The 25193-nt window shown below is 41.0% G+C and overlaps 1 protein-coding gene across 1 annotated transcript; it reads left to right on the top strand.

Annotated features, from left to right (window-relative positions):
• Window positions 1-468: 468 nt before the first annotated feature.
• LOC131677291 (NADP-dependent malic enzyme-like) lies at window positions 469-17697 on the top strand. The gene is made up of 4 exons (XM_058957010.1): window positions 469-924; window positions 14872-16288; window positions 16351-16645; window positions 16707-17697. The coding sequence occupies exons 1-4, from the start codon at window positions 905-907 to the stop codon at window positions 16865-16867; spliced, it is 1893 nt and encodes a 630-aa protein (XP_058812993.1). The 5' UTR covers window positions 469-904; the 3' UTR covers window positions 16868-17697.
• The last annotated feature ends 7496 nt before the right edge of the window (window positions 17698-25193 follow it).

Below are 25193 nucleotides of genomic sequence, written 5' to 3'. Positions count from 1 at the left end.
CCCATCTCTCACCATGTGAAAGAGAAGGAAGTGTGATAAATAGAGAGGAAGCGGCATCGCGCTCCGCAACAAACACTTCGCTTCGGATAAAGGGAGAGACTGTAAACAAATCAGTATGTGATAAACGTCAGCACGATTCGTACAAAGTGGCAAAATAACTCCGAAAGATATTGGTCCAGCGCACTCATCCTAAACCGCTTCGTATCGAATCAAGTGGAGCTCGTGTCTCCCCCAAAGCAACATAAAAACCACCAGCTGATTGACAGTGAAAAGTAACGTGAACCAATCAACATGTTTCCTTCGCGCTACTTTGTAGGTTATGTATGGATACGACCGACGCGGGACTCGATCAATGATGTGAGAGAAAGAGAGAGAGAACAGAACGCATATCGTGTCGTGAGAGGACACTGCTGCCTGAGCGCGCCCATGTCAAAAGGGAGAATATTCGCCTTTCGCGAATTCACAGAGGTAGGTAAGCAATATAGGAGAGAATGGCAAATTGGTTCCTCGCACAGCCAGCAACGGGGATATGCTCACCAGCACCACGGCACAGACAGACATTAGAAAGACAGCGCGATTGAGTGAGTTTGGTCCAAATTTTCGGGTTTGGAGCAGCAGCAAATTCGATTCGGAAAATTTGGATTTTCTGATAGCGGGGAGTGTGCGTGTGGTGTTTGTGGCAGTTCCGGAGTAGTTCCGGGTTCATGGTCTCACTAGTGGCCACACGGTTTGTGCAGTAGCAGTCAGTCTAAGTAACGGTACAAGTTGGTGGTAGTTCTTTCCGCCGGAGCATTTTTCCAAGAAAAAAGTGTGCTATTTTTTCTAATTCTTGGAACGTTGGTGACATAAAGCTAGACGAGGAAAATTGTGAACGGAAATCTACAACGAGGACGACCGTGGGAAAATGTTAGCGCGACAAGTTATGTAAGTGAATCAATGAAAATGCTATTCTTCTCGGGTGAACAGGTAGGAGGACGAAACAGTCCGAATAGCAATGACCTTTTTCAATATTTCGACTAGCTGTGTGAATGTGTGTGCGTGCAAGTGGAAAACTACTGGACCAGTCAGAATGGAATCACCAAAACCTTCACACCTAGTTGTCAACGAAGCATGGTTTAATGGGGGAAAATCCAGTTCTGATTGGGAAAAACCACTCTCGGATGGTCGAAGGGTGACGTAATAGTTGAAAGGTGTCCAATTCTGAAGGTTCGCCAGCATTTTTTTTCTTCAATGAAACGAGAATGTGAGCGGATTTTCCCATCGGAGAGAAAGTGAGAAAATGTGCTCAAACCAAACGGTGTGAATTCCTTGAGGTCTGTTTGTTTGTTTATATACAAAACTGACTGTTGGAAAACGCTGAAAATAGTGCACTTTTACGACTGGTCCGACCTTGGCGATACATTTTTGTTTGAACCAACCAGCTGATTGCGAATCGCAGAAACGAGTCATGTGAGGGCTGCTAGTCGTATTTCATTCGCCCCATCACTGGACGGGGTGGGTATGCAATTGGTAATTACAGTGAACCACCCCACCTATCCTCATCCAGTTGTGGTTGGGAGTACACATGTGACACAGTTCAGTTGAACTGCCATTTGCTGCGCGTTGACCTAGTTTTTGGTCGTTGGTTTCTTCCCGGAGGAGAAATTGACCTTGCGCTGGCATATCAATGACGAGGGTATAGGGGGACGACTCACGAGCTCATGACCAAACTACGTTCGTCGGTCGGTGCGGGGGCGGATGAATGTGCGCATTTGTGCGAAAGCAAATTAGTTTTTCCACGTTTCCTGGTCAGATAAACGAATATGATATGTGTCCTATCAAGGCGATGGGTTGACAATGTGCTTCACCCGGTCTGAACCGGTTTGTGGACTGACGCGACCACCACCACCGACTGACTGGTGGTGTGCTGCTAATGTGATGTTATCGTTTTCCATTGTCATCTGATTGTCGCCTTCTGTCGCTAATCAGTTATCACAACAATCTTCGTCCGTGGGGAGAATCATCGTGTGATTAACTCAATTGGAATTGATTTTTTGATTATATCCAATACAAAGAGAAGAAATTCGTATTGCATGTGACTTTATTTTTCGAAAAAAATAGGGACAAACGAATGAAAACAAGCCATTTCGCTTTTCATCACTCTGTGCTGCTACATTGAAATGACACACCCGAACCTCTACCCCGATCCTACCCCACACGAAAATACGCGACCTCGAACTTGCTCTCCTACCCTAGTCAGAGCGGGAATCATCCGGTAATGTGATGCCAGTTAGGTCACCACACACAACAAAGTGATGCTCTATTTTCGTCTTTAAATCTTAGCGCTGTTGTCGGCGGCGGTGGTTAAATAGCGATACAGTGTCGATTCGTTTTTGTAAACTAACGATTTCATGGAATTAAATTTCCATACTGACAGTTCAGATTATAATGACACATTAGTGAAGTATTTGGATAATGAGTATCATGTTTTGGTAACACGGAATCAGTTTTTAGTTTTCGTAGGGTGACGTACAGATTGTCCTTTCCTTACAATGTATGGAGAACGTAGCAAATCGTTGAACAGTTGCATTAAATCAATACGTAATTTTGCATCAGACATTTTGCCAACACCGTAAAACTAGCAACTGAATGAAGAGCGAGTTGCTAATCAGTAAAGTGTATCGAAATTCTACTAACCAGTTTTTGAATATGCATGCTCAGTTAAAATTAAAACAACTTTGTTTCGGAACGTAGTAGGTGTTAGCTTCACAGTTTTTACTCCGTCCTAGTGTTTAGAATAACAGAAAGAGCGAAATGTTATCGTTATTCAATTATAGTACACACAATTGTAGGCCACCATAAAAATATATTTTTTTTCACCACAGAAAAGTGTGTATGTGATGAACCGCAGAATTTTATTTGATTGAATTTAAGGCATAGGTATCCTGTCTTTTTAAGAGATAAATGCTTGGTCAATAATTCGTAGATATCTTGAGAAAGATGAATGAGATAAAGATAAGAAAAATATATCAAAATGAGGTTCATAAAAAATCACAATCGTCCTTACATTACATCTTGTCCACCTCAGCGTTTTTTTTTTCAAACGTTAATTCGTACAGAATCCATTAGTTGTCTGTACAATTTTCCTCAATTTCCGCTTAATAATTACTAATACTTTTCGTTTGAACGATATTACGAGTAGTTAAATGGAGTGATATCCTTTTGCACGATATCCACCTTACCGTATCATTACGGCACCTCCAGACGGCACTGGCAGCTTGTGCCGTATCCAGCCACAGCTTCATTGGGCCTCTGTGAACCTTAATAAAAGGTAGTATGCATTTATTATGCTACTGTTGCTTATACGGCTTCGAGTTTAACGTTTTATTTGGTCACAAAAAAACGCTTTTAATCCACCAAACAGTGTGATGAGACATTTCTTATAACTCTTATCACTCTCTTCGGATATTATATCGTTTGAGAACATTTAGAGCTTGATGCTTCGTGATGTTTTTGATAACACATACTACATGGGATAGTGGCAGGACTCAGAGAATCGCTCAAATCAGCATAGGACAACATCAGTGCTAGAAATCTCAAATCAAAGCAATGAGAAAGCGAAAAAATGGGCCATAAAATAGACATACAAACGAATTATTGCTAATGCTCTGTTAATAAAATATCTAAATTTCTCAATCAATGCATTGTGGTGGGAAAACTGAATTTTCCTAAAGGGGTTATATATTGTACTGAGCCAAAAAATCGATTTTTTTATTGTTTTGAAGTTTATACTTTACTCAAATTTCCAACGCGACTGAGAACTAAGAAATCTACGCTTTTTCTTGAAAAGGGCGATACTAGCAGTGATACCATTCAAAGAAAATCAACAGTGAATATTTCCAGACTTGGTTTTATTTCCTATTTAGGAGCTATTGAGTTTTTTTTTACATTCTTGATTGCATGATTCAGTGATCGAAACCCAAAACTTTATAAAGTATTTGAAATTATTAAATTAAAATTTGTTTTTGCTATTCAAATTGACAAAATGATAGTATCGCCCCTTTGGCGATTGTTTACTTTTTCGGTCCCATCTATCACCATTGAAGTATCGCCCTTACGTTTTTTTACAATAACTAACGTTTTACACCACCGATTTCGTCCGGGTTTTTTCAATAGCGATCATTGTTACTATTTACAGTCGGTATCAGCATAATATTCCTAAAAATACGAAAAAAAAAAAACAGTTTCGCCTCAAAACTGCTAGCAAAAAAAGTATCGCCCTGTTTGTTTGCATGGAGTGTGGAGGGCTTAAATAAACAAACAAAATACAGTTTCGCCCGTTGTATTTTTTGCTGTAGTTTAAGAAAGCAATATCGTAGAATCCAAATTTTTAGGTTAATTTGTTGCGTTTCAAAGCCCCCATTCGCATGTATGAAAAAAGCCTTATGTTTACAATTGTAAGTATCGCCCTTTTCACAAAAAAGCGTTGACATGAAATCGCAGCTTCTGATATCACGCTATCTCTGAAGTGCATGCGTGCATAGTTCCAAATTTTACTTCGACATCGACTTTTTCTAAAGGTGACTTCCTTGATTTGGTCACTATTTATTAAAAAATCGCGGTTAAATAAAAAAATAAAACTATTAAAAAATTTCAAATATTTTATAATTTTCACAAACTTATTAGGTAAAATTGCTTTCGTAATATTGTGTAGGAAAAAAGCTGAAAATTTCAGTTTTTTCTCTATCTGCAACATATAAACCCTTAAGTATACCAATTAATTGGTATACGAATTGGAATAGGTTCGCCAAATTTTGGAAGAAGTCTATAGTCCCTTGAAAACTACCTAAAAATTGTTGTAGCTCGAAGCAATAAAAAATCCCCAAAAATTAAATGTACCTATTAATGTGAAACACAGTGAATAATACATACAATAAAGACCCATTTTCATCAGTCTCGTGGTGCATTTTAGGCTGACAAAATAGTGACATTGACTAAATCGGGCAATTTTTTTTCTTTATAATAAACTGAAACTGTTAAAATATTCTTCCCGTCCCTTGATGTGGTCTGATAACTATTTCTGATTATGATGAACCTTTTATTTTTGCATATTTCCATCTTCATGATAAGGAAACATGCTCAAGAAAGGATTTACTCGAATTCAGTCTTGTTCGTCTGCTAGAGCCCATCAAACATGTGTTCATATTTGGCTGATAAAATTGGGGTTTCAATTTATTACAACAAAAATGAAATGCTCATCAAAATCGATCAGGACCTGCTAGAGTCGCATAGAAATCGTCATTTTTCATAAATTTCTCTCTACATTCGGAAAGTGTTATCCTCGTTATTAATCATATTACGTTTTCGTCTCAACTCGACGCATTCCCAAAATAAAAACCTGTTTTAATCCACCTAGTGGTGCAATTGTGCTTTTCTCATTTGTCCAGACTACGATTCCATGGCTGGTTATGTTCAATACAATGGTGGAAATGAATAGTACATGTTCAGTACGATTTGCACATACATACAATGGATCAACAGCCACGATCTTGAGATACTATGTGATACTGAAACATCGCTTGAAACCAGCGGCGGATCATGGAGAAAGATCCGGGCGGTCCGGGTCCTGCCGAAAATTTTTAACATGTTAAGAAATTTTAAACTAGTTTTAATTTTAAAGTAGCAACCCCTCACTGCATACTCCCTCCGGGCCGGTATGATTGTCGATTTTTAGAGTGATTGCATAACCTTTCTATATAAGAAAAGCAAAAATGTGCAAAAGTCCAAAAAAGTCAATTTTTGTCAAACATTATTTTTTTCGAGTTTACATCAAATCTCAATGTTTCATGCATTTTAAAGTCATTTGGCATCAAAAATACAAATTTGATTTTGCAAATGTTTCATTTCAGTTTATATTGGAATTTGATGTGTGATTGCACTCTTCAACTCGTAACTCTGGAACCGGAAGTCCAATCAATAAAAAAATCAATTGCAGCCGATGGGAAGGTTGTACCTTTAATTTGAGACTAACTTTGTGCAAATCGGTCCAGCCATCTCTGAGAAACCAAGGTCACATTTTTTTCCACATACACATATACACACACATACATACACACAGACATTTTCCGATCTCGACGAACTGAGTTGATTGGCATATAACACTTGGCCCTCCGGGTCGGGATTAGATTGACGAATTTTAGAGTGTATGAGAAAGGCAAAAACATTTTTAGCAAATGTTGAAAGTTATGCATTTTTTAAATCAATTTTAACTTCGCTTCCTATTAAATAAAGACCTTTATTACAGTACATCTCTACAAAAGCGAGCTCAATTTGAAAAGAAATCTGAGGATTATGATTGATTACAGAACTCTGGAATTTTCTATTGGAATGTTTTTAGGCAGGAATTTGATATTGATGCTATTAGACAACTGTGAAATCAAGACCAATAGATCAGTTACATATCAGGACCCCATTCCGACAATTTATCAAAAGTCCTCATGATGTTTAAAACAACAGGTTATCAATCTACGGATCAGATAATTGTTATTGTAATATTGAATTAAATCAGTCTGCATCAATAAATTTTCAACTTCAATCCATTATTTTTTTTTGGTTGTGGTGGGGGGGGGAGGGGGGTTGTATGGTGTTAAACCCCAAAACCTTCTCTTGGCTACGCCGTTGCTTGGAATTATTTATTTCGCTTTTCATGTTCCGATATGTTTCAGATCGATCCGATGGTTATAAGTTAGAAAAATTGCAGTCAGAAGGTTCGTACAAATGAACATTTTTGCACTGATAAGTTATCAAGTTCCTTCCAGACAACTTGGAAGTGTTCGGTGATTATTTCTAGCGGTTGTAGATAGAAAAATGAAATACAAAATTCGTTTTATCGTAATAATGTTTGGCTTATTTCAATGGATTATTACTATATTGAACAATAAATAGGCGACAAAAGGTAATCCACAAACAACAAGCCATAACTTTTAAAGTAATCAAAATAGATAATTGAAGTCTTCAGTAAAGTTATTCGCAAAAGTAAGAGCTACAAATTTGCTGAAGGCATCATTTCGATATAATCACTTCCAAGAAAATTTATGAAAATATCTCACTCATAGGGAGATTAATCAGCAAAAGCACTATACCAAAAGAAAGGGCATATTACCTCCATTAAATTCTCCGAAGATACTATTGACCTAAAATAAGCCGTTTTGGCGTTAATAATAGATTACATGTTTTTGGTCATATTTCTGGCAATGGGAAATGATAAAAATCTTTCGTCCGCATTTAATGTTAAATATCTCTTTTTATAATAGTCCGATTTCAACAATCTATAGCTTGTTCGAAAGGTATTCGTTAAAGCTGTCTAAAAACATATAAATTGTTAATCTATATTGTCAATTTCGGCAGATAATTCAAAAAAACTGCAAAAAACGCCGTTTTTACGCATTCAAACATTCATATCTTGGAAACTAAACATCAGAATCAAAAACAAATTAATAGCGTTCATACTGTTTTTTAGATCTTTCATTTAAAATTGGTTTGGATAAGATCGGTTCAGCCATTGCTGAGAAACACGAATGAGAATTTGTCCGTTACATACACACACACACAGACACACACACACACACACAGACATTGTCCCAAATCGTCGAGCTGAGTCGATTGGTATATAAGACTCGTCCCTCCGGGCCTCGGAAAAAATCTTGAAAGTTTGAGCGAATTCTATACATTTCTTTTATAAGAAATGTAAAACATGATTTGGAGCCCGCAGACGCAAATTGCTTGCTAGATCGCCCGTATTTGGGGAATAAAGAGCCTCAATAAACTGCAGACATCACCCCGTGCTGTGATGAGATAAAACTTTTATCCGGGAACCTGCGTGAAATTCTTCTTGACATAGGCTTCGTCGCCCATGAAAAGGAATCCTTCCTGTGTTGAAATTGGTCTGTATTAAATTAAAAAAAGATTGGTGTGTAATGTTTGTGACATAACCGGAATGTTGTGACTACACACACTTCGGGCTGTTAATTCAACTTTAATTCTTCAAATGAATGTACACTCGGGTATTTTTTTGTGCATTTTTTTTAATTTACGCGGATTTTGAAATTTACGCAGTTTTCATTTACGCGGATTTTTTAATTTACGCGGTATCCATTAACGAGGGTTCCATCGACGCAGATTTTGAAATTTACGCGGTTTTCATTTACGCGGATTTCGAAATTTGCGCGGTTTTCATATACGCGTCCTGTATCCCCCGCGAAAAAAAAACCTGAGTGTACTTAAATTATTCTCTTATAGAATGATATTGAATCTGATGTTGGTGTTGGTATTGATTCAGGACGGATCCAGAATTTTTTTTTGGAGGGATAGGGGAGAATGCGAATTTTCGATTAAAAAATAACGTTGTACAGTACGTACTACGTAATAACTTCATTTAACCAAAACCAATTTGGTGGTCAAATTTTGGTTTGAAATGATTTTGAGGTTGGGACGAATGTAAAATTGAAACTAATTTTAAATTTCCCAACAAATTACAAAAAATTCGTGGGGGGAGTATCCCAGCACCTTCCTCCTAGATCCACCACTGTGTTGATGAGTGATGCTTTGCATTCGAAGATTTGGATAATGAATGCAATTCTGACATGATATTCAAATTTCAATTCTTCTGAATGGTTTGATATCGCTGATAAGGACAATATTGTCTGCTAAAGAAGATATTCTTCGAGTGGGAAATGTTTGTTCCAATTAGTCAAGGCTACTAGCACGTAGCCGTAGAAACTAGATAATGTAGACAGTACACTGAGGCAGACGCATACTTTTGATCGCTAGTAGCACGGAACTGGACAAACTAAAGCAAGCCAGTCAGCTTCCTATTAATCGTCTTTTCTCTTCTTGCTGATATACAGTCCACCGAAAATACGATCAATTCGATGGGTTTTAATAGCCGCATTCGACTTAATTCACAATTCTTTCTGTTCAAGATTGGCGGCTCGATGCACGAAATTAGCGGGAACCAAAACCGTCGGATGTTTAAAAAACCCCGTTTTTTCCGTATGTACTTTCCATCCTTCGGGAATCAAAATAATAGCTGGCGAGGAAAAAGATTTTCCAATTCTACTGCTTGGTTCGATAGCGCTGATAAGGGCGATCCACCCAGCCGTGCATTTCTTACAAATATTTTCTTCTCGGTATAGTGGATCCCTTTGCGGAGATGCTCCGCTCGATCCAAACAGCTCAATATGGATGATTTTCACCTTTTCCGAGCAGTTTTCGAAAGATTTTTCAAAGCACGATTTTTTCGTTATTAATCTATGCCACGCACGCTTCAAAATTTAATACAACTTTGCGGAACATATTTTCGACAGAATTGCAAAAAAAATTGATTAATTTCATGCAGTACAACATAAGACATAAACGAAGGAAGGTCCATATTGAAAGGTCAGTTTTTAGTCACGATAAAATTTCATAAAGCTCCAGATATTGTCAAGAAAAAATCCCGACTAGTTTATAAAAACAAGACGCAACTGTATCCATATCTTCGTACGAAGTGGTTGTTTTGCTAGCACGACTAGCGAGTGATGCGAGTTAATTAATGAAACGCTGCGTTGAAATACAAATGAGTATAGGAAAATTCTAAGATAAACGGATTTTACTTTTACCTCGCTTCGAAATTGCAGCTTCCATTGAGCAACTCTGTCCCAAACTTGTCACTAGTAAGCTACAGCCCGGTTCGGCTCTTAATATTGAAAATACTTCGCACCTTTCAGCCTTTTGCTAATTGAATGTCGGTACAACATAAAATTGGCATGAAATCATTTAGCATAACGGACATTTGGCATAACAGTTGTTTGTTATAACAATCATTTGGCACAAATTTGAGAATTGATCACTCAGAAGGTTAGGTCATTTGGCATAACGGCCATTTGGTAAGGTTTCTAATTGTGCGTATAGTGAGGGTCATTTGGTGTAACGGACATTTGACCATAATGTTGAGAAGTGATCACACTGACCTTGACATATTTTTTTTTATCTTTAGGGGAACAGGCAAATTTTAAATTTGACCACAGCGGGCAAACGAGCCGTTTCCGATTTTTGGTCGGCTGTCGCCTCGTTCGACGGTCTGGGTTATACGGTAATGCCGCATTACACTAGCTTCGCTTCAAATACTACAGCAAGGTAGAAACCTATAGTTCAGTAGGTATATATACATCAATTTAAATTTGGCGAAACCCAATAAAAAATAGATGGCTGGCTATGAATTTTTACATTACATATAATACGAAAGAACAGCTCATGGTATGAAGAAGGATAAGAGAATGATATCAATTATTGAAACACTGTTTTGAAATGCGACAACTTACTAACGGAAAGGTTTGGACGTATGAAGAAATTTTAGGAGTTTTTATGACCAGGAGAAGTAATACAAACAATTATACCAAACGTCGTCTGTGATATTAAATTACATTGAGTGTGTTCAAATGTCCGTTCTGCCACACAGCCCACAGTATAGTCACTTCTCAAAATTATGCCAAATGTCCGTTATGATAAACATCCATTGTACCAGATGGTCTTATGTCCAATGGCGTACTGCCAAATAACTTCACGCCAAATGGCCCGCTGCCGCTGTATTGGGTCAAAGAACTAAAAAAGCTGGGAAATACATAAAATGTATGAAAAATGATGAAATAACCGAAAAATGCTATGACTGCTAGGGTAAAAACAGATTCATAAACACTTGATATTGCTTAACCTTCCGGCAGACACGCTAGTGCACTGAGTGCACACTGCTCTGAAAATCGAACGGACACCAGCGGCTGCTCGTTCAGTGGGCCATAAGCGCGACTTCCGGAGGGCTAAAGGTAAAACACGTCTTAAGAAGACTAAATAATTAAAAATTAAATAGCTGAATATGAATGAGAAAAAATATGAAAAAGTCTTTAGAGGCTAAACAAGGATTCAAAAAGGAAAAATCGCTCGATAGGGTAAAACAGACAAAAAAATTGATAGGTAATGACTGACACAAAACCAAGTATCGTGACGGCACTTCCATCAGCCAGATCGCAGCTCCTATTCCTGTCTCCTCAGTATACCAGTTTCGATATACAGTAAAACGCTCCATTCGTCGCCTTCAAACACTTGGCGTTAACTGATTTCACAAATAATCGGTTCAAGATTTGCGGCTGGAGTTTGCATGAAATAACGAGCTTCGGTGCGATGTTTTTGAAAGCGGTCTGTTTTGAAAGTTTTCAACCAAATAAATGTAACGGTTCATCAAGGAACAAATAACTTAATGAACTCTTAGGATTGTGTAGGATAGTAAAAGGTTAAGTTCCCCAATAAATCGTCTACTCAGTAAACAAAAAGACTTGTAATTGCAGTCTCCCGAAAAAATCCACATCCGTCGTCTTCAAACACCAGGCATCGAATGGTATTGGAGAGAAATCTGCATACCACAGCATTGTAGTGCTCACTGAGCATTATTCCGACCGATTTGTGTAGAATTTGTGTAACTCCGAACAGTACAGTGAAAGTTGATAACGTTCAAAGACTATCACTGAATCTTTCTTTTCAAAATTTTGAAGAAGTCCATATACTGTAAAGTTAGCCGCAACCACGATTAAATGGGGTCCAACGGCCTTAAAAAGGTTTCAAAAGATTAATAGTTTAAAAAACCTAACAGTCAACAAGCTAAAAAGGTGTTTGAAAAGTTGATCAAAGATTTGAAAAGACTGCAAAAAAAGTAATAAACTTAAAAGGCTGAAAATGCTAAAAATTATAAAGACAGACTAAAAAATGCATTAAAAAGGGCTAAGCATTAAAAAACAGGAAGGTGTTAAAAGCCTAAGAAAAGTTAAACACGCCTGTAAAAGCAGCAACGGCATAAAATAATATGAAAGGCTTTCTAATAGTTTAGGTATAAATAATGGTAGGAAATTTCGCACTGATCTTGGTACCTAATGGCAATCATCTTTCTACCAATCAATGAGAATTGATATCCGGTAAATGACCTTAATGGTTAAGGTCATAATAAACAACAACAATTGGGATTCAAAACAATTACATCTATTTCTATTGAAAATACCGTGTCCCATCCCATCATTTGTCGCAGTTATGTAGTCCCGAATAGCAAACAAACAACGCACGTTACATACGAAAATCAGATTTCAATATGTTTTAGTCTATAATAGTACTGTTCACTGCGGGAACTCGTGTGAAATTCTGAAATTCTTCGTGCAAAAACCCATTAAATCAAAATGGGAAGGTCGTATTATCATCAGCGCATCAGTTGGATTGCCAACCTGAATCTAGGTCTGAAATGAGTGAGACGCGCCTTTCCACCAAACTATCAACCAGGTAAAAGCTGGTGTTGCTAATTTTTAATAATGTGGACAGTTGCAAACTGATTCTCTGTCCCTGGGGAATGCGCGTAGACGCCTCTGTCTACAGGTCCCCCCAATACTATTTTTGCGCTTCGCTAACAGCAATAATATGAAAGTAGTTTGTTTTTTAATAAGTCTAGATAAATTCAGCAAAACCATCTTCATACAAAGTTATCATTCAATTGAATATGGAATTTGCGTTTCGATTTCGTTTCATCAGAATCCGACACTAACCTAGTGCCCGGACTAAACTAGCGCCGGATTGATGCTAACTCTAGAAAATTAGTGAAATCGAACATTATTTTGGTTTAGCAAACCAATATATAATGTATTTTGCAATCTTCTCCCTACGGTGAAAAATTGAATAAAAACCAACGTTTCTTCACGAGAGAAAATTGGGTAAAGCAACTTTACATTATTTATGAACTTCGCCTTCGGGCTTTCGATTCTCTCACTGATAACACGACAAAAAGCTGGTTTCTGATTTCATTGAGCGATGCTTCTTGAAGCCACAATTTTGGCATGCTTTTTTGAGGGTTAATGGTCTGCACTTGTCGTATTTCACCACCTCTACAAATTGCTTACCAGATACCATTTTTTTTGAGAAATGCAATTTTTCGAATAAATGTTTTATGTAACAACGAACTAGAAAAAAGATGGTGAGCTTTTTCTGTCGCGAAGTCTAAAGGATAGCGGTTTGGAAGGAAAGTTTCATCAGGTTACTGTGACGAGTGAATTAAAAACCCATCTTCTCTTTCATTTGATCCGATGTGGTACTAATACTGGGCTTTTTCGGACCATCTGGGCTTCGTTTTGTGCAGTTTCCATGAATATTTTGTCTGGGAGTACTGGTGACCGCTCTAGTCATAAAGCGTACTTTCGATAAAGAATTGACACATGAAATTGCCCTATAATTTGTTACCATGTAAATAAAGGTTGACAATTTGAATAAAAAGTTTCACCAAAATTTTCACCCAATTCTTTTTTATATTATGGTAAAAAGTTGTAGGCATATTTTTGTGTCATTCTACATTGAAAGCAATATTTATTACCAGAGCTTTACGAAGCCGTTAGGCAATATGCGCTTCTAGAGTTTTGGTTGGTTTTGAGACTATCGGATCCATGAAGAAAACAGTTTGTATTTTTCCGCAACTACAGATATCTTGCAAAACCATGAAATTACGTGCGATTTTCTTGCTCATCAAATCGACATTTCCAGCAAATTCGTGGTTTAAGGGCCCTAGAAGTATATTCCGGCGTGTCAGTTGGCTTCTTTTTTCGACAGGTTTGATGCGAAGTTGATGCCCAACAATTATAGTGCTAGAACTACGATTCAGCGAGCACCCAGAAGTCTCTGAATGTGAAGGCCGCGGAACCAAGAAAAAGCATATGATTACGAGAAGATTTATGGCACACAATGCATTCGCATTCAACGATTTGCTCTATGATATCTTATCGTAATTTCCTTCCTCGTAACACCGTCTAAGGTCTGGGTACGACACCAAGTGCACTCATTGTTATCTCAATATAATAAACGGTGTCTACGGCTAGAGTATCACGGTTTAACGCTAGCTGCATGAGCGAAAACAAATTGACCAACGAGAAGTGCACGATACCTACATTTTTGATTACTTTTCTAGTACAACCGCGCCTACCAGTCATTTTCGATTATCTTGTTTTGAAATAACTCGAACGAAAATTCCAAAAAACATGAACTGACAGGAAGTTCAGTGTAAGCATCCATCTTGATAAATTTCCATTAAAATAGAAAAGCAATATATTGAACCAACGCCACTCGCAATTTGGCAAAAACAAGTCACTGCACCAACACGGCAAGCCGAACTGAGCATGACCCGGTCCCGGAGGCCTTCGCTCGATTACAAAACTGAACCGATTTGCAATGAATGCCTATTTCCGGGAATGAATTTGGTAAACAAAAACAACGCCACCAAACAGCTTGTCCGGGATTGAGTTATGGTTACCAACAACAACTACAATTATTAGGGCATTTCGAATCAGAGTCGGTCGGCACGGGTCGGTAGCGAACCGACATTGGCGTCGGTGAAAAAATTAATTTTGTTTGTTGACACTATAGAGTGGTAGGGAAAAATCAGTATTACAAAATATTCACTAGCTATTTATTATTTAACGCAACTAGTTCGCTTGATGAGTTGTAGATTGGTGTTTGGAATCGCCCAGTTGATTGCCACTGAGTCCACTTCAAAGTTGTTGACTTCTGTATAATTAGACAGGACTGATTTGTGTAAATCTAAAACACCTCAAGGAAGCCATCTGAGACCTTATATTTTCACTATGTTCAAAAATGATATCAGTTTTCATAAAAATTCATGTGGAATCATTCTTGTCGATATTGATAGAGAAGTTTTAAAAAAATAATCAAAACCGACTTATCCAGAAAAAAGTGACATATGCTACAACTACCCTTCGGTTCAGTTCAACGAAATCAAAGCTTGTAACTATCGACTAACACATCTATCCCCTCTCGTTACAGCCTGAACGGCGCTTCCAGCGCACTAAAAACCATTTCGGCGGCAACCTCCTCGCCGAAGAAAACACTCGCGAAGGCAGCCGTTACTTCGGCGGTCGGCGGTAACCACCCTCAACAGCAGCAACAAACACGCGAGTACCATGAGGTCACCGGGGACATCATCGTACCCTCGATGGTCATGGGTATCGATCATCTGCGTGATCCTCGGTTGAACAAGGGACTGGCCTTTACCCTGGAGGAACGGCAGATCCTGGGCATTCACGGGTTGCAACCGGCCCGCTTCAAGACCCAGGAGGAACAACTGGAACTGTGCCGGATTTCGATCTCACGCTACCAGGAAGATCTGAACAAGTATCTCTATCTGGTCGATCTGCAGGATCGTAACGAGAAGCTGTACTTCCGATTAATTTCCGAGGACGTGGAAAAGATGATGCCGATTGTTTACACTCCCACCGTTGGTTTGGCCTGCCAGAAGTTTGGTCTGATTTACCGGCGACCTCGCGGGCTGTTTGTGACGATTAACGATCGAGGCCATGTGTTCGATGTGCTCAGGAATTGGCCGGAACCGGATGTGCGAGCCATCGTGGTGACGGACGGCGAACGTATTCTGGGTTTGGGAGATTTGGGAGCTTGCGGAATGGGTATTCCGGTTGGAAAGCTTGCTCTGTATACGGCTCTGGCGGGAATTCAACCGCATCAGTGCTTACCGATCGTTATCGATGTGGGTACCAACAATCAAAGCCTGCTGGAAGATCCACTGTACATCGGGTTGAGACATAAGCGTATTCAGGGTAAGGAGTACGATGAATTCATAGATGAATTCATGCAGGCCGTTGTGAAACGATACGGTCAGAATACGCTGATTCAGTTCGAGGACTTTGGCAACCACAATGCCTTCCGATTTCTGGACAAGTACCGGGACACGTACTGCACGTTTAACGATGACATCCAGGGAACGGCTTCGGTGGCGGTAGCTGGTCTACTAGCTTCCAAGCGGATCACTGGTAGGAAAATCTCGGAGAATACCTTCATGTTCCTTGGGGCAGGTGAAGCGGCCATCGGAATAGCCGATTTGGTGGTAAAAGCTATGCAAGCGGAGGGCGTAGGATTGCAGGAAGCTCGTGACAAGATTTGGCTGTTCGATATCGATGGTCTGCTAGCCAAGGGCCGACCGGAAGGTCATCTAGGTGGCCACAAGGCATTCTACGCCAAGGAGCATCGTCCGATGAGGGACTTTGCTGAAGTGGTTAACGAGGTGAAACCGTCGGTTCTGATCGGTGCGTCCGCCGCTGGTGGTGCCTTTACACCGCAGATCCTGCAAGCCATGGGCAAAAACAACGAGCGTCCGATCATTTTTGCGTTGTCGAATCCGACCTCGAAGGCGGAATGTACGGCACAAGCTGCCTTCGAAAATACCGAGGTAAGTGGTCAATTCTTGTTTCGAGGCAGTGATCTTACTGATTAGTTCTTTGTTTTACGCAGGGTCGTTGCATTTTCACCTCCGGCTCTCCCTTCCCACCGGTTGAGTACGGTGGCAAGACGTTCTGCACCGGTCAGGGTAACAATGCGTATATTTTCCCTGGTGTGGCCCTCGGAGTCATCGTCACCGGTACACACCACATCCCGGAGGATATGTTCCTGATTGCTGCCCAAGCCGTTGCTGATCAAGTTTCGCAGGCAGATTTGGACAAAGGGTCTCTCTATCCACCACTGGGCGCCATTCAGGAGTGCTCGGTGAATATCGCCGTTGGAGTAACCAAGTATGCCTACGAGAAAGGTAAGTAGCTATTGCGTTGAGACTCCAACTTACCGAATTGATAATATGATTCTGTTCTTAGGTCTCGCCTCGACCTATCCGGAACCGGTGGACAAGCTCGCCTACATCAGATCGCACTTGTACAACTTCAACTATGAAACTGCCATGCCGGTCACCTGGAAGTGGCCTGCCCAGAAGGAAATCAAGACACGCCCGATTACACCGACCAAGCTGCAGGCATGAGATTTACAGCAGCTGTAAGCAGCTGCGCAACAGAAGGCGGCAAGGTCCCCCTCTCCCAGTATTCAAAAATGATGTGGTTATTCCTTTTCGTGTCCCAAACGAAATCAGCATCCCGGAACGCCACCACCACCACCACCCCTTCTCTACTCGTCGATCTCCCTCTGTTTGTCGCAATCTGAGTATAACTTATTAGAAAGTGAGAAAGAAAAAAAATACAAAAATTAATTTATTACGTTTCAGTTTTAAAAATTGAACCAAAAGTGAACAAATTTTAGCTTTAAATCATTTGAAAAACGTGGGTTACTAGATTAACCCTTTTCTTTATTTTCATATGTGATACTATCGAGCATAAAATACTGCTGCCACGCTAGACATTGATTAGCTAATCGTCATCCTTCAAGATCTAAAAAAATCACCATTAATTGACGTTCCTTAACTGAAGGGCTCCGTGCTTGGAAGTTACACCGTAAGTAGTAATCTCTAGGCAAATCACATCCCCAAAGCGATGTTGGAACAACGTGTGTTTCGTGCTCTAGCAGCAAGCAAAAAAAACAATTAAAACTAAGCAACAGTTACGGAGAGCACTTTTGAAAAAAAACATTCTACATAGAAATTTGGCACTGATCAACTCTTAACCGTGACTAAAATTGTTGTTAAATAACGTAATCGAATGCATGAAAAAAACATGTGGCGTTTCAGTTATTAATAAAATTATAATTAAATAAATCCAAGTCGAAGTCCGTGTTACAGGCAAACACTCGCAAAGCCATTCGAGTGAACGGACAAATGAGGAGCAAAAAATCTTCAGAATAAAATTGTGACTGTATTAAGAGGGGTGTTTTATTAGTTATTATTTGTGTTTGCTGTTTGGTTGCGGACAAATTGTTTCTGGGTAAGGGCATGTACTTGGTTGAAGAATAAAAAAAAATCGATGATGGAGTAGTGGGTATAGGGTTAAGTTCCGCCTGAATCTTGGATTTTGCTATGGAACTAATTCGGAAATGCTTATTCAGCTTTCGAATACTTTAACAGAGCAATGTCAAACATTTGTTTAAGGCAGCATTTAAGAAGACTTTGGTTATTCGTTTTCCCTATGCCCTTGAATGTTGTATCAGGTTTGAAAATAAATCTTCTTACAGAATAAATGTAATCTCTATCAACTCGTTTTAAGAATTTAAAACTAATTTGTCATTTTTTACGATAACTTAATAGGTTTTAACAGTTAAGATTGAATTAAGTTATCAACATTTTCACAAACACGAATTCGATATAATTTTCGCGATGCTAATCCACAACGACACGGGGGTAATAAAATGAGGCAAAGCCGGACCAAGACTGTCTGAGCTTTGAATGTTCGCTCCAGTCGTAGACTACATTTCTCTAACATGTCACACTTACAAATTACTTGCCAAACCAGAACATTTTTTAACTGTTGTAACGGAATTTAATTAGCAAGGGACTGGAAGGTGAAGTATATTTTTCAATATTAAGAGCCATAGTACTCAAGGGAGAGGAGTTGAAGGAAGAAAGTTTAGAAAAGCGTGGAACAGGGTCCTATGAGCAAGCTTAGAGTTTCCCGGCTACTTAACCTTTTGTCTGCTACCGCAGAAATCAGGATCTTTTGGCATTAGAAATTCGAATCCCCTGAGTCTGTGGTCTACCCGGACGAGCATAAAGTAACTTTGTACTTCATGCTATCGGAACCGACTACTTTTCCATTTATTTTTCTCGCGAGAAACCGACTATTCCAAAAAAGCGACGTAAATTTCCATGTAAAAATACAATATTACATTCTTTGAAGTAGAGGTGTGCGCCGCGCCGCCGATTTCAGGTAACAATCGGCGGCGCACCGGCGTCACGCCGATGGGCTTACTATTTTTACATGCAATCGTCGGCGTGGCGTGGCGCACACCTCTACTTTGAAGTTCAAATAATATAAACCGCTGAAACAATATTCAGCTAAGTTTCCGGTTGACCGAATTTGAATTGCCCTTCGTTTAACTGCCGCCGTCAGATTCAATGCAACAACCTCGTATATCGGCGCAGAACACCAGTTTTTCTTACACTGCTTCTCGTTTATATATTTTTTTGTTTTTCAAGCCACAGGTACAGATCGCCTGCCAAACCAGATCTTTCCTGTCTAACTTCGACAGTTTTGAAAATGTCCGCAACCATTCCCCTTCCGGTTACCGTTTGAAACGAAGCCCTGAACAGCTGTATGAAGTCTGCCTTGATCTAGCTTTCTTCGTTTATGACTACGCAAGTTCTATAACTTCATCGGCATCTTCATGTACAGGTGTTTCGGAATCGTATTTTTACAGCTTGGTTTTGTTTATCGTCACGATTTGGAGTGCATAGATAAATCGACGGTTCGATTTTCGCTTTTCGAAGAAGTTCAGCGTATGTCATTCTTTTCTTCACCGTGATGATCTTTGCATAGCCCTAAGTTTTTCACGGAGAGGCTATTCGAGCAACTCGGCATTATCAGAAGCCTGAGCTCGAGCGAAACGACCAAATATAACAGGTCATACGTCTCCCAACCTTTGAACGGAACCGATCGTTATATTTCACAGTGGTGTTCGGTGTGTAAATTTCAGTGATTCAAGGTCATCCTTTGTTCGTTCGTTAGCTGCCATTCAGCTGGTGCCGGCAGTAAATCCAGTACATTGTTTTCGCTGGTGCGGAACAATCGACGTTGTTTGCAGATAAGTTTTGCTTTATTTTTTTCCTCGTTTGCTTTCTTTCCTTTTCCCTACTTTTACTCTACCTTGTAATCAAATAATAAGACACATTCCCGTTTATATAACGCTCTGCCCTCGTGCTTAAATGGCCGAGGGCGAAATACCATCTGATGTGATCATGGAAGTCCCTGATCCCCCTAATACTCGCATTGCTCCCCGTATAAAGCAGTACCCAGAAGGTTCCTCTGGGCCATGGGTGGTATATTTTCGGACCGGAGAGAAACCGGTTAATATATTAAAACTTTCTCGAGATCTGACTGCTAATTACCCGGCCGTAACTCAGATAACACGTGTTCGGGCAAACAAGATACGTGTTCTAGTGAGTGATCTCGGCCAGGCAAACGCGATTGCTTGCTGTGAGCGCTTTACGCGGGAATTTAAAGCGTACGTGCCTTGTGTGGCCTGTGAAATCGATGGGGTAGTGTCCGAACCGGGCCTGAAATGCGAAGAACTGTTGGAGCACGGGGTTGGCTGCTTTAAGGACCCCTCACTTGAACAGATTAAGATCTTGGAATGCAAACAATTGTATACCGCAAACACCGAGGGAGGTAAGACTACCTACTCTCTATCAGGCTCGCTTCGGGTGACATTCGCCGGGTCCTCTCTTCCCAACTACATCCTCCTTGACAAGGTTCGCCTACCAGTTCGCCTGTTCGTACCGCGGGTCATGAACTGCAGCAATTGCAAGCAGTTGGGCCACACAGCCACATATTGTGGAAATAAGAAACGATGCGGCAAATGCGAAGGAGAGCATGAGGATGACTCTTGCGACAAAGAAACTGAAAAGAGTATTTGCTGCGGGGGCCCTTCACATGCTCTTAAATCATGTCCTGCGTACAAGCAGCGCGGGGATAAAATTAAGCGCTCCCTTAAGGAACGCTCAAGGCGTTCTTATGCAGAAATGCTAAAGAATGCTTCGCCATCTGTCCTGTCCGAAAATCCCTATGCTGGTTTGGCTAACGTTGAGCAAAAATCTGACGACCCACGAGAGGGAACATCTTTGGTTAACTCAGGGGAATCCAGGAAGAGGAGAAATCCAGCCTCCCCTACATTGCCTCGTAAGGGTGCCAAGGTATCGTCCACTCAGAGTGCGCCATCTACAACCAATAAATCCAACGGAAGTGATGCACAAAAGCCGAAGCAATTTGCTCCAGGACTTGGAAATATTAATTCTAACAAGGAGTACCCACCACTTCCAGGGACATCAAAAACCCCAAGTGTCCCCTTTTTTCAAACAGATACTCAGTCCAGTAGCGGACTAATGAAATTTTCTGACATAGTGGACTTAATTTTCACAGCTTTCAATGTTACTGATCCTCTTAAAAGCCTTCTGATTCGTTTTCTCCCTATAGTGCAAACATTTTTGAAGCAGTTGACTACTAAATGGCCCCTCCTTGCAGCGATCGTATCTTTCGATGGCTAAGTCATCGAACGAGGTCACCGATTCGATCACTGTTCTACAGTGGAACAGCAGAAGTATCCTCCCAAAAATCGATTCCTTTAAATTTTTACTAAATAGTTTAAAATGTGATGCTTTCGCATTATGTGAAACTTGGTTAACTTCCGATATAAATCTCAACTTCCACGACTTTAATATAATTCGTCTGGATCGAGAAAACCCCTATGGAGGAGTACTTTTGGGGATCAAAAAGTGCTATTCTTTCAACCGAATTAACCTCCCTTCGACACCAGGCATTGAAATTGTCGCTTGTCAAGTTTTAATCAAAGGTAAATACCTTTGCATTGCTTCCATCTACATTCCTCCTAGAGCCTCGGTAGGGCACCGAACGCTTTGTAATATCACGGAATCCTTACCGGCACCGCGGCTAGTTCTGGGAGACTTTAACTCGCACGGTACGGTATGGGGCTGTCTTCATGATGATAATAGATCAACATTAATCCAAGATCTTTGCGATAATTTCAACATGACCATCCTAAACACGGGAGAAATGACGCGGATTCCTACACCACCAGCACGCGCAAGCGCGTTGGATTTGTCGCTTTGCTCGACATCGCTACAGTTAGATTGCATGTGGAAGGTGATCCCTGATCCCCACGGTAGCGATCATTTGCCTATCGTGATTTCAATTGCTAACGGTTCAAGACCATCGGAAACAATCAATGTCTCATATGACATCACACGGAACATTGATTGGAAGAGTTACGCGACCGCGATATCCGTTAAAATCGAATCCACTCAAGAACTTCCTCCGGAGGAAGAATACAGGTTTTTGGCTGGCTTGATTCTCGACAGTGCGAATCAAGCTCAGACTAAACCAGTACCCAGCGCGAATACCCATGGACGGTCTCCCACCCTGTGGTGGGATAAAGAGTGCTCAGAGCTGTACGCGGAAAAGTCCACTGCATATAAGGCCTTCCGGGAAGACGGGTTACCCGCTAGCTATCAACAGTACGCGTCGTTAGAAAGGCGAATGAAGAGTCTAATGAAAGCCAAAAAACGCAGTTATTGGCGCCGGTTCGTCGACGGGTTAACGAGAGAAACAGCGATGAGCACTCTTTGGGGTACGGCTCGACGTATGCGTAACCGTAATAGTACCAACGAGAACGTGGAATATTCAAACCGTTGGATATTCGCTTTCGCCAAGAAGATCTGTCCGGACTCTGTCCCGGTACAGAAAACGTACCGCGCCGCGTCTTCTCACGATACCGCGAACGAAACACCGTTTTCGATGGTGGAGTTCTCACTTGCTCTCTTATCGTGCAACAATAACGCCCCAGGGTTAGACAGAATCAAATTCAACTTGCTGAAGAATCTGCCTGACACTGCAAAAAGGCGCTTGTTGAATTTATTTAACAAGTTTCTTGAGGGTAACATTGTCCCTTATGAATGGAGGCAAGTGAAGGTCATCGCCATCCAAAAACCAGGAAAACCAGCCTCCGACCACAACTCGTATCGGCCGATTGCAATGCTGTCCTGTATTCGGAAGTTATTCGAGAAAATGATCTTGTTTCGCCTCGACAATTGGGTTGAAGCAAATGGCTTACTGTCAGATACACAATTTGGCTTCCGCAAAGGCAAAGGGACGGCCTTGCGTTGCTTTCTACAGAAATCCAAATGGCCTATGCTAACAAAGAGCAGATGGCATCAGTCTTCTTGGATATTAAGGGGGATTTTGACTCAGTTTCTATCAACATTCTGTCAGAGAAGCTGCACCAGCATGGTCTTTCGCCAATTTTAAATAACTTTTTGCTAAACCTGTTGTCTGAAAAGCACATGCACTTTTCGCATGGCGATTTAACAACATCGCGATTTAGCTACATGGGTCTTCCCCAGGGCTCATGTCTAAGTCCCCTGCTCTACAATTTCTACGTGAATGACATTGACGATTGTCTTGCCAATTCATGCACGCTAAGGCAACTTGCAGACGACGGGGTGGTCTGTTACAGGGCCCAAAGCTGCCGACTTGCAAGGACCATTACAAAATACCTTGGACAATTTGTCTGCTTGGGCTCTTCAGCTGGGTATTGAGTTCTCCACGGAGAAAACTGAGTTGGTTGTTTTTTCTAGGAAGCGTGAGCCGGCGCAACTCCAACTTCTATTCATGGGTGCAACGATCAACCAGGTTTTCACATTTAAATATCTCGGGGTCTGGTTCGACTATAAAGGTACCTGGGGATGTCACATTAGGTATCTGAAACAGAAATGCCAACAAAGGATCAATTTTCTCCGAACAATAACTGGAACATGGTGGGGTGCTCACCCAGGAGACCTGATCAGGTTGTACCAAACAACGATATTGTCGGTGATGGAGTACGGGTGTTTCTGTTTCCGCTCCGCTGCGAATATACACTTCATTAAATTGGAGAGAATCCAGTATCGTTGCTTGCGCATTGCCTTGGGTTGCATGCACTCGACCCATACGATGAGTCTCGAAGTGCTGGCGGGCGTTCTTCCGCTAAAAAATCGATTTTGGGAACTCTCATATCGATTGCTCATCCGATGCGACATTCTGAACCCGTTGGTGATTCAAAATTTCGAGAGGCTCGTCGAGCTTAATTCTCAAACCCGTTTTATGTCCTTGTACTTCGACTACATGGCACAGAGCATCAATCCTTCTTCGTACAATCCCAACCGTGTCCGTTTCCTAGATACTTCTGATTCTACTGTATTCTTCGACACATCCATGAAGGAAGAGATTCGTGGAATCCCGGACCATATACGCCCGCAGGTGATCCCCAATATATTTTATAATAAATTCCGAGAAGTCGACTGCGACAAAATGTTTTACACTGACGGATCAAATCTCGATGGGTCCACTGGCTTCGGTATCTTCAACAATACTATCACCGCTTCATTCAAGCTCAATGATCCCGCTTCAGTTTACGTCGCAGAGTTAGCTGCAATTCAGTATACCCTTGGGATCATCGACACTCTGCTCACAGATCACTACTTCATCGTTTCGGACAGCCTCAGCTCTATCGAGGCTCTTCGTGCGGTGAAGCCTAAAAAGCAACTCCCGTATTTTCTGGGGATGATACAGGAGTCCTTGTGTACGTTATCTGAAAAATCTTATCAGATTACCTTTGTTTGGGTCCCCTCTCATTGTTCTATCCCGGGCAATGAAAAGGCCGACTCATTAGCAAAGGCGGGCGCATTAAATGGTGACATATACGAAAGACCAATCTGCTTCAACGAATTTTTTAGTATTTGTCGTCAGAGGACGCTCAACAGTTGGCAAACCTCGTGGAGCACCGGGGAACTTGGACGATGGCTACATTCGATTATCCCAAAGGTATCAACGAAGCCTTGGTTCGGGGGGATGGATGTGGGTCGTGATTTTATTCGCGTAATGTCCCGACTTATGTCCAATCACTACACCATGGATGCGCATTTGCGGCGTATTGGGCTTGCGGAGAGTAGTCTGTGCGCTTGTGACGAGAGCTATCACGACATCGAACACGTTGTCTGGGTATGCGCCGGGTATTGTGACGCCAGGTCTCAGTTAAAGGAATCCCTTCGGGCCCGAGGTAGACCACCTAATGTACCAGTCCGAGATATGCTGGCAACTCGTGATTTCCCCTATATGTCCCTTATTTATACCTTCATAAAAACGATAAATATCCCAATTTAGCCCCTCTCTTTTATTTCTCGTTTTTAGAGTTTCCTCCTGCCTTGTGGAACCGATCAGCTCCAGAGTGCCACTATGTAACCGCCGTCGCCCTTACCACTACGCCTGCATAGAAGGAAACTGAAGCGAGAGCGACTCGAGGTCCGATGACTTTTGAAGGATTCCCCGCGGGTCCGAAGAATACCATCCGCCAATCCGGTACTCGACGACTTACTAGACTGAGGCGCAAATTTATTTCGCTGATCCCCCTCCCCCCCTTCGAGCGAAGGTTGCAAGTTTTGCTCTTCTTTCCCTGTCTCTCCCCTGTCCTTGATACAACTGCTGCTACACTGATGCGGAAATAAGCCACCCTCTGAATATCTTGACCAAGCATAAGTTTTAGTTAAAAAATTCAAATTAGTATTCTGTATTCCTAGTTTTAAGATAGCTATATTTTTTACTCTTTATTGAAACTCTTGTCCTCCATTTTGTAAATAGAATTGAATCCCTAGTTTT

The sequence above is a fragment of the Topomyia yanbarensis genome, chromosome 1, assembly GCF_030247195.1.
Source record: "Topomyia yanbarensis strain Yona2022 chromosome 1, ASM3024719v1, whole genome shotgun sequence".
Taxonomy (NCBI): Eukaryota; Metazoa; Arthropoda; class Insecta; order Diptera; family Culicidae; genus Topomyia; species Topomyia yanbarensis.
This window is presented reverse-complemented; position numbering and strand designations above follow the sequence as displayed.

What these genes read in the sequence shown, in the direction of transcription:
- LOC131677291 (XM_058957010.1), top strand. Translation starts at nt 905, where the DNA reads ATGTTAGCGCGACAAGTTAT. An exon ending in CTGCCTTCGAAAATACCGAG is followed by an intron (nt 16,289 to 16,350) that starts GTAAGTGGTCAA and finishes TGTTTTACGCAG; the next exon opens with GGTCGTTGCATTTTCACCTC. An exon ending in CAAGTATGCCTACGAGAAAG is followed by an intron (nt 16,646 to 16,706) that starts GTAAGTAGCTAT and finishes TTCTGTTCTTAG; the next exon opens with GTCTCGCCTCGACCTATCCG.